Consider the following 9,783-nt stretch of genomic DNA (forward strand, 5'->3'; position numbering starts at 1 on the left):
GATTTGATTGCTCGTGAGTTTCAGCTGCTTTTGGTCTTTCTCTGAGTTGGTAGAGAGCTACAGGAGAGAATAGGCCCACCTACCTCTCTTTGGGAAAGCCGGATGACCTTTGCTTGGTGTCAAATCAGACCCTTAGGGGATTTCTTTCCTTCTTTCACCATTTTGATATGTCTGAGCTTCACTGACAGATACTGATTTGTTGGTTGTGTTATTTGCATATTACTGTTTCTCTCCTTTTTGCTCTACTGAGGCAGGAAGGATGCAGGAGCTGTGCTGTGGAAATTTTATTTACATGTAGAAGTTTGTAAATTAATATTTGGCAGTTCTCGAGTTTTGTATGGCTGGTGTAAAGATCTTGCTATACAGCAAGTCATGGCTCTGTGTGTTAATGGAAGAGAATGTAGTTGTGGTTTATGCTTGAATTCATGTAAATGTATGAAAATTTATGTAAATGTACAGTCTGCTGGGTTTTTTGTCAGAATTTCAGCAATGATACGCTTCTAGGATCTTGCTAAATTTTTAAAATGTTTATTCAGTGGAACATATTGTGTCTTAAAATGCGTTTTCTTCACAATGTGTATAATCAGTTCTCTTTTTTCCCTTATTTCATAGGAGTCTGGAGCACCCATTCTTACTGATGATGTCAGCTTACAAGTATTTATGGATCATCTGAAGAAACTTGCTGTCTCAAGTGCTGCCTGAAATTCTGCAGTGCATTAGAGGCACAGATAAACTGCAGCCATATTTCAGCTTTTTTCTCCTTTTCCCTTTTCCATGTCTCTCTTGACAGAGTGCTCTGATATGCACAAGCTGCCTGACTAGATGTAAAGCAGTGTTGTTTTCAAAGAAAAGTTTTGTTATCAGCAAATGTTTTAATGTGAACTGCAGTTTGTAAAAATTAGAGGTACTAGATTTAAGTTATAAGCAGAGGAAAAAGAACAGTCATTTTGATTACTGTGATACTATAATTACTTTGAGATCATTTGCAACAACTTTGAGATGTGATTTCAGTTTCTTGTTTGGAATGGTTGGGGTTGATTATGCTCTGCAGTACAAAGGCCCATTGAACAATAAAGGAAATCTTTGGTGATGTCTGGCTTTCCAGACTGCCATGTGATTACTTTTGTTCACTCAATCTGAGCCTGAAGTGAACAAAGCAACAACAAAAAGCCTATAAGAATAGTATTAACTCAGTCTTTTGACTTAGGCTGATGAACTTCTATTTCCTGCAGAGATATTGCTTAGGGGTATTTAATTTCAAGTATTTCTTCCCATTTACCCAATTTGATTCTTTGGGAACAGAGTTTTTCTTTATTTCAATGTAAAGATTTTGAACTAAAAATATATAAACTCCACTGTTGCACAAAATTGAAATCCACATGTATTTTGACCAAAGTATCTCTTATCAAACACAGTAACAGGTGAATATGCTAAAAGTTAACACTTTCAGCTTGAACAAAGAAGAAAGCCTACACTACCAAAAGGAACTAAGATAACAGGCTTGATTTTTGTCTTGGTGACTATAGTTAAAAATAAAACTTACCTTTTTTATTATTGCCTTATAATGTTATTACACTAATGCATGACACTGCACATCTGCTTTCTGTTTCTGCATCTTTTTTGTTATGAATTCAACAGGCTTTAGTTCTTGTTGAAACAGTATTACGTAGAATATGATGTAATTAATTTGATCTTTAGTTCATACTTGCTTTTTTGGGGGGTGGATAAATTAGTAGGCTTTCCCATTTACTTGTTGAAGTTTACACATAAAACAGATGTTTACATAGGTAATGTGACATTTTGACAAGCAAAGATGTGAAGTGTGGTAGTGGGCAATAACAAAATGTGCCAAGTCTAAAGGAATAGAGAGTTCATAGGAAATTCAGTTGTTTATTGGTGTGATAAACATGAAGATGGTTTTTCTGTTTTCTGTAAATTCTTAAAAACTTGATTCAATCATTTGCTCTCCATTTCTCTGATCTAAATGAGATGAGCTCCTTTTGCCTCAAAACAAATAAAATACATGTTTTTCTCTCACTTTTTGTATTTATTGGGCTGGTTTCTGTCAGTTCTTGAAATCAACTGTGGAAATAAAAGTAGTAGTGATAAAATTTAGAATGTCTTTTTTTTTGTTCTTGTAATAATTGGTATCAAACTAATTTAACTTCCAGTAGTTAAATTATTTAACTAATTTTAACTGGGTAATTAATTTAAACTAATTTAAATTAGTTAACTACTTTAACTACTTTTTTTGTAACACTAAATATGTCCAGTTTCGTTGATAGTTAGGTAGTTTGCCTTATAAATAAATTCATCATCAAGTCATGATAATGAATGGGTTTTTTGTGGTTTCCTTCCTACCCTTTTGTGGAGGGATAGAATGTAAGAAAATAAAGATAGTGCAGAAGGTAGTCTCACACCTGAGGAGTTGCAGCTGCACTAATCACCACAGATTAGGAACAGGCCTGCCCTTAATAGGCCCCCGCTGTGTCCAGTACAAAAGAGTGGGTTAGCTGGGTGAGGAGAGAGCTGCAGTTTGTGGGCTGTGCTGTGAAGACAGAGTAAGTGCTCTGAGGAGCAGCACATGAGAAATCACTGAGAAGGTATGTAACTTTTGAAATAAGTTGACAACACCTTTTAACCAGCTTTCACCTTTTAACAGTTCTTTTTAATCCAATTTCTTAGCAACATTAGCTTATCAAGTATTTAACATTACCAAATACTTTTTTGAAATCCAGGTATGTCTGAGCTATCACCTTTTCCCTTCTGCTTATTCACCTCTTCCAGAGGCTGGAAGTGGTTAGTGAGACAGGATTTTCCTTCTGAAGAAGCATGTAAATTCTTTCCAAAATGTCCATATCTATCTATAGGCTCATAACTCTTATTACAGGCTCTGCAATTTTACCAGGGATTGAGATCAGGCTCATCAGTCTGTAAGTTGCAGGATTCCTTCAACAGCCCTTTTAGTGGATGAGAGTGACATGGGCAGTGGTCTGCCAGTCATCTGTCTGTAATGGTGGTTACCAGTCTTCACTGGCCATCCAGTCCTGGTGATTTGTAACATCTCCTTCATCTACGTGATCCAATACCTCTTGCACGTTGGCATAGGTCAGGTGCATGACAATAGGGGAAGGAAGCCATTTTTTCACTGAGAATTGATCAACATTTTAAATTAATGTGTTTTCAGGGCTGTGCTGTGGGAGAAAGTGGTTTAAAAAAGATAAATTGCTACAATTTGAATTCCTTGCAAGTGTCTGTATTACTGGGTTTCTTGGTGAAGAGTTTCTACCAATCTGCAATATTCATGACACTCAAAGTTGATCTATTTATGATTCCTTTGAACATTTGATTTTGGCTGGAAACAGATTGGAAATCAGATGAAGAGTTGGTCAAATGTTTTTGAAAAAAAAGACTTGGAAGAGCTAACCTGCAGAACAAGGGATAAAACAGTGCTGGCTGTTCTGTAAAGGACTGGCAAGTTAAAGACTGAAAATAATCCATGGCAAATCAGAGGTAGGGGAACAAGCAGCCAGGTGCTGCTTTCTTCATGTTGTTGCGCAGGCTGTGGGTTTGAGAACAGTGCAAGATCTGTTCTTGGTCTGAAGTTCCTCACTTGGTATGTGTAAAACTGAAGCATTGCCATCTGGGAAATACATTTGTCTCAGAGAGCAACATGGGAGATTCTGAAGTTAAAATTTTGCCAGGATCATAAAATCAGATGGAGCTCACAGCAATATAGCAGCTGTTCCTGTTCTTTGATGTTCTTGTGTCTGCTGTTAGGACATATAGAAAAGCACATTGTGATTGACAGTGCTTATATAGTGCCTGGTCTATAAGGTGCTTAGTTCTAGCCTGCTGCCTGTTTCTCTGCACACCTTTACAGGTTGTGCATGCTACACAACCATCTAAATTTTTCTTCTCTTTCCAGTGCCTTAAGTCCTGAACTCGAGTCCATTTTTTATGGACTATGGCATATATATATGTGTGTATATATATATATAATATGTATATGCCATTAATGTGTTTAGATCATCCCACAACACAAAGCTCCTATTGTCAGTGTCTTAAAGATTGGGTAAAAGTTTTCTGGACCTTGTAAGTGTGAGAGCTACCCTTCATTCAGGAAGAGAAATGGTGGTTAATTATTTTGAAACAAGCCATTTAGAGCAATAGAAGCCATAATCTAAAATGTGGATGATAATTTAATATGTATAAAAACCTTTAAACTCTGGAATATTTCTGACTGGACCTCAAAACTAGAATTGTTGCCATCCACATAGATATTTAAGTATGCTGGAAAGAATCTTTGACAGTGCTCTGTTCTTTCACTAGCAAGACATCAAGTCTCAGCTGTTTAGTTTCTTGCTGACTCTGAGCTATTGTGATAAATGCCCTGGCTTGGCCTCTTGGCTGCTCCTGCTTCACAGGACCGGGGCTGGTGCAGTCAGTCTTAAGAACCTTTGGAAATACTTGATAGTAAGTTGATCTGTTGCCATACGGCTTCGGGATCTCTCTTTTTTCCTGCAGAGTCTGGGATTGGTTTTTTTTTTAGCTACTCTCAATTTTCTGTGGTTTTTTTTTTTTTTTTTAATATCAACTGTTAATAATTTGCTTTCTTCTTCCTCAGGAAAAAGTACTGGATGTTAAGTGTGGACTGTCTTCTCTTGCTTGGATGAGATAACTCCCAGGTTTAGACACAGATTTAACAAGGTCAGCCAAAAGTTGAAGTTTAGTTGCTTAAAGGCATGTGGAGTTGCCTAGAAATGCAAATACTGTTAAATACCTAGAACTTCACATCTTGGGGTGTGGAACTGCAATATCAATGAGTGGTCTTATGGCTGCCCTCAGTGTTAGGGAAGTTGCATTTCTCAATGGTTCCCTCTTTTCCTTGCTTAAATAGAATAGTTGGTTGAACAGTGATGAGAAGCCTATCCTATTCAACCAAATCTGAGGCAAATTATTAGATTACCTTCTGTCATATTGTGAAGCACAATAGAATTGAGCTCAGTTTAGCTTTTGGCATTTTGTGTTCATACAAAAGTTAAATGTTACATGAAAGCCAACAAGCCTGAACAGAACAGATGGAAAAATTAATGAAGCTGTTGCTCTGCTCTGAATTTAATCTAAAATCTTGTTTAAAATAGCAGATTGTTCCTAATATTGTAAGCTTTTGTCTGAATGAAGAACTGCAATACTAAAAGATAAACAATTTAATCAACCTCCATAAATTGATTTTAGAAAAAATTAGCAAAATAATCCCCACATACTTTAATAAGGGAGGCTGTCCCCAGTTCCTACAAATTGTTCATTTTTTGTATCCTTCCATCCTTTTCTATGACTGCCTGGAGGTATCCAGCTGTGTGGTACAGTTGCCATGAAGCAGGGTAAGACTTTGCTTGCTGGCTAATGTGTGTGGAACAAGCAGTAGGCTGTTCTTTGGCTTTCTTGAAGAGAAATATGTATGTTGTTTCATGATTTGCAGTCAGCTTAATGCATTAGAACTGTTCACATTTAGGGAATGTTTTTTTGGCTAGAGAATGGCCAAAGACCAATATACCTTACTAGAAAAGGAACCTGTGTCTTACAAAGTCCAGGCATGGCAGCCCTGTCATAGTCTCACTTCCTGAATACTGGGAACACACAACTGCTCAAGGGATTTACCACTTTCCACACATGTATATAAATGATGTGATCAGGATAACTTGGAACCACAATGGTTGTTGAAGTGGGGTAAAAATAAAATTGGAACAGCCTCTGAGCTCCCTGAACATGCACGTCCTTCTGGGTTAGAACTCACCACTTTGTGGTTACCAACCAACCTTTCAACCTCAGGAGACATGCCAGTAACTCATGTACCAGAGTTCATAGTCTGCAGATAGCTGATGGAACTGCATTGCTTTTATAGGGCTATTAGTAAAAGCTTAGCAAGGGAGCAAAGCCATGTGTGAAAATCTGAAGTGAGGCAGACCCAGAAAAGCTTAGGTGGCACTAGATTGGTATGAAGTAGCCCTTGAATTTACTAAGTACCAAAGAATAGGATTTTATGTTTTTAGCATTCAAGTGTGAGCTCCTTTTCAGCTGCATACCATGAGCTGGTGTGGATTTTGCTGTTTTCTGTAACAACACAGATATGTTTGAGTCTTGACTCTGAATTGTGCATGTTTTAAGGCCCTATCCTCGTGACCTGAAGCAAATGCTTCCATGGGAGAGAGATTATTTTTTATTGTGCCTCTTCCTTGCTAGATTTGTCAGCATGACAGGGTAGCTTGCATTACTAGTTGATACATGAACAGTTTAAACTGAGCTATCCTAATCTGCAAACAAATCACACCTGGCTAATGAAGTATTTTTATAAGGAGTTTATGGCATTGCTGGTCTTTATTTGTCCTTGGGTGTACTTTTGTTAATCCTGTTTTGTAAAGGACCCGAACCTTTCTAGAAAACTCACAGGAACTTTATAGGTGGACAGAACGCTACCTGCTGTGTTTTTCTGGCGTGCTGTGAAATGGCCAAAAGAGCAGTGAACGACCCTCAGATCTCTCCTTGCTGTCACAGCTGCTGTCTGCATGGAAGCCCAGCTGCTGACACTTGTTTGTCCAAGAGCAGATGTGAGAGACAAACTGCAAGGAGAGGTGCTAACAGCTGGCCAAGCTGGCTCTCAAGGGCCAAGCTGGGGCTCTTGTTGCTCATGGTTTCAGGCAATGCTGCCAGTCTACTTAGGACTGAAATGTGACCCTCCCATACAAGTTGCTGTGATGTTTCCTTCCACTCTAGGTTTACACATTGCACTGAGGGGGAAAATAGCCCAGATGTGGTATGAGCAGTGCTTGAGCATGAGGGGATATAACTTCTCATTTCAGACTTGCTCCCACTCATCTGCTAGGGGAAGGAGGTAAATGGTGGTGGCACCCTTTAAATGATGGCATTGAACCAGACAATGTTCTCTGATTTTGGCCCTGTAAAAGCAGAAATGAGAAAGCTAACTTCCTGCAGAACTCTGAAGAATGTATATTTTGTCATTTAGAAACCAAGAGTTTTATCACAGTTTCCTTGGAGTTAAAGCCATTTGCAAAGCATCCAGCATTTTCTCACTGGAGTGCAGATGGGGCTGGAAACAGACATTGCCATCAGCTTAGTCCCCACAGCTGTACTTGCCTAACAGAGACTTTGCTCAGGTGGGTCAATGTTTTGCTGTTTCTTCAGTGAATGAGATGTCAGCCACAAAAGATATTTTACCATCTATTGAAAAATCTAACTTCTCTCACAAAAATGTAAGATAAAATTTGCTCTGTGATGTGGCAGAAAAAGCAGCTGAGATTGAAAGCATGTGACAGTGTCTGGGATTCTCTGCAATAGCAAAGAATTTTAAGTGAAGTGCCCAGGTGATGGAACAAGCTAGCCATGTGAAATGAAATACCTTGGAGGTCCCTGCCAATCTAACCAGAGCAGAAAAATCCTTGCTTTGTTCCAATCAGGAAGCTAATTTAATGTGAAATGCTAGCAAGACACCCTGGAGCTTTCATTTGATTATGAGAACCAGTTTGGCATCCTAGAGCAAGCAGTTGTTAGTGGCTGTTTCCAAGGAAGGCAAAAGGGCCCCAGAAGCACAGCTGTGCTGTGAGTGGGTGGTGGAGCAGACTACTGCAGTCCTTGCAGAATAGGTTATACAGTATGTTCATGGCAAAAAATTCTTAATTCTGTTTTCTGATTTTTGGCCCATCAAAAGCAAATTGAGCCAAGTACACTGTGATTGCTATTTTTATAATTTGGCTGACTACAATAAACTAGATGGTTATGCTGAAATTTTAGTGCATAAATGCTCTGCTGTTTCTTCCTTTCCTTTGTGAATACCTGAAATTGATTTACTTTGAACTTATGTGTTAGTCATATATTGACAGGATATTTTCGATCACAGGTGTACAAACTGATGCCTGCAGCCTCCAGATCGAAGGGATTAAATGACTTACTAACCTCATATTCTCTTTCTGGCTGAGGGATATGAAAGAATTTTCCTTGGGAAAGGGAGAATACAACCCTGGTGGGTAACTGTAGAAAATGGATGGATTTGGTAATTAGATGTGAACTGCTGCAGGGTAGAGTATCCTTTTACTGTATGTGCTACTTTTCACAGAGTCACAAGAAGGTGAAGATTGGAAAGGACCTTCTTGTCCAGCCTGTTCAAGCTGGCCCACCTGCAGCTAGTCATCCAGGATCTTGTGTAGAGGGCTCTTTTTGACTTGAAAAGGTGTTGAAAATGTACAAACTTAAAGACAAGTCCTGGCACAGGCACCTGTTATCCAGCATAATTGTAGCTGAAATGGAAATAGTCCCATAAACCGCAGGAGGTGGACCAAAATCTCTCTGCTTCCCGTGCATTTTGGCATGATGCAAAGCTACATGTATAAACACACAGGGAGTATTTTTTGAGAGATGATTTTAACTGAAAAGAAAACACGTGCAGGATGCTTTCAAAGACTTAATCCATCTTAATAAGTAGACTTAAAGCAGATTAAACAAAAAATTAAATTGTTCCCTATGTGTGAGTATCTTAAATACATGAAGTGGCAGGTCTGCAGAGTAGACCAATTGCGTCAGTATGAAAAATTATACTTTGTCCTAGTTAAGTAACGTATATAAATAAGTCTGGATTTATTTTTTGAATTGCTATATTTGGTAATGTATGATATAATGCCATTCAAAGCAGAGCTTGAAATAGCTTGGAATTAAGTTGGACAGAACAAATAGGAAATCTGTTGTAGCCAGGTTTCTGCAACTTCTTAATCTTAGATGCAACCATTTCATTTGCTGATAGAACTATATTTCAGAAAGATGTCATACTTGAAATACTGTTGCCCATTGCAATTGACAGTTCCCATGTCCCTGAAAGAAGGAGGGAATACTTTTACAGCTTCTGCCTCCAGTTTCACACAGGAATGGAATAATTTGATTTTGCAGCTTTGATCCCAATGGAATAAGTGGTTGCTTTGCTCTGTGTTCAGATCAAATGTGTGTGCTAATCTCTTGCAGGATCAGAGCTGTGGTTAAAAGAAGACGTTCTTCTTCTGAGATGAGTGTCAGTATTTAATGCTAGCAGCTAAGCCTTTTCACCACACTCTGGCTGCTATTCCATGCTTTTGTAGGATTGCAGACCAACTGCAGAGAAAATAGCAATATGGATTTGCAGCTTCCCAGTGAGTGGGAGTATTTCCATCACTGCATTACCTTGAGCAAACCTCCAGACGGCAGTAGATACATGAAGCTTCTGGTCTGATTCTTGTTCCAGTTACTTACTGGTGTAATCGATTGTTTTAGATTGTTCCTCTTTTGCATCCTGCTGTGGTTTGACTCCAGTCAGCAACTGAGTACCACTCAGCAGCTTGCTCACTGCCACCCTGCCTCTGGCATGATAGGAGGGAGAATTGGAAAAAGATAGAACCCATGGTTTGAGCTAAGAACAGTTTAACAATTGAAAAGAAACAAAATGAAAGTTGCCCTGCTCCTGCAGTCCTACGAAAACACAGAATGCAAATTGGAGGGCTTATCTTTCTTTATTTAGCATTAAGTACTGGTAGCTGGTACTTGCCTCACAATGTAACATCTTCCTTTAACCACTAACAACAATAATGATAGTCATGAAGAAGAGAAGGAGAGAAAGGAATAAAACCCAAGAACAATAAGTGATGCACGAGGCAGTTGTTCATCTCCTGCTGACTGATGTCCAGTCCCATCCCTGCGCACCAATTGGCAGCTCCTGGCCAGTTTCCCCCAGTTTATATACTGTGG

The 9,783-nt window shown here is 38.8% G+C and overlaps 1 protein-coding gene and 1 long non-coding RNA gene across 2 annotated transcripts in view; both read left to right on the forward strand.

Moving 5' to 3' along the window:
• Positions 1-2,037, forward strand: part of SEC23A (SEC23 homolog A, COPII coat complex component) — a 28,903-nt gene extending 26,866 nt beyond the window's left edge. Inside the window, exon 20 of the mRNA XM_064714822.1 lies at positions 613-2,037. Coding sequence (XP_064570892.1) covers positions 613-702 — 90 coding nt within the window. The 3' untranslated portion in view covers positions 703-2,037. The remainder of the gene's footprint in view (positions 1-612) is intronic.
• Positions 2,038-2,530: 493 nt separating this feature from the next.
• Positions 2,531-8,498, forward strand: LOC135448633 (uncharacterized). The gene is made up of 5 exons (XR_010440536.1): positions 2,531-2,603; positions 4,628-4,710; positions 7,025-7,175; positions 7,916-8,038; positions 8,132-8,498. It is a non-coding gene; the product is annotated as an uncharacterized LOC135448633 (long non-coding RNA).
• The last annotated feature ends 1,285 nt before the right edge of the window (positions 8,499-9,783 follow it).

This window comes from Zonotrichia leucophrys, chromosome 5 (assembly GCF_028769735.1).
Source record: "Zonotrichia leucophrys gambelii isolate GWCS_2022_RI chromosome 5, RI_Zleu_2.0, whole genome shotgun sequence".
Classification (NCBI taxonomy): Eukaryota; Metazoa; Chordata; class Aves; order Passeriformes; family Passerellidae; genus Zonotrichia; species Zonotrichia leucophrys.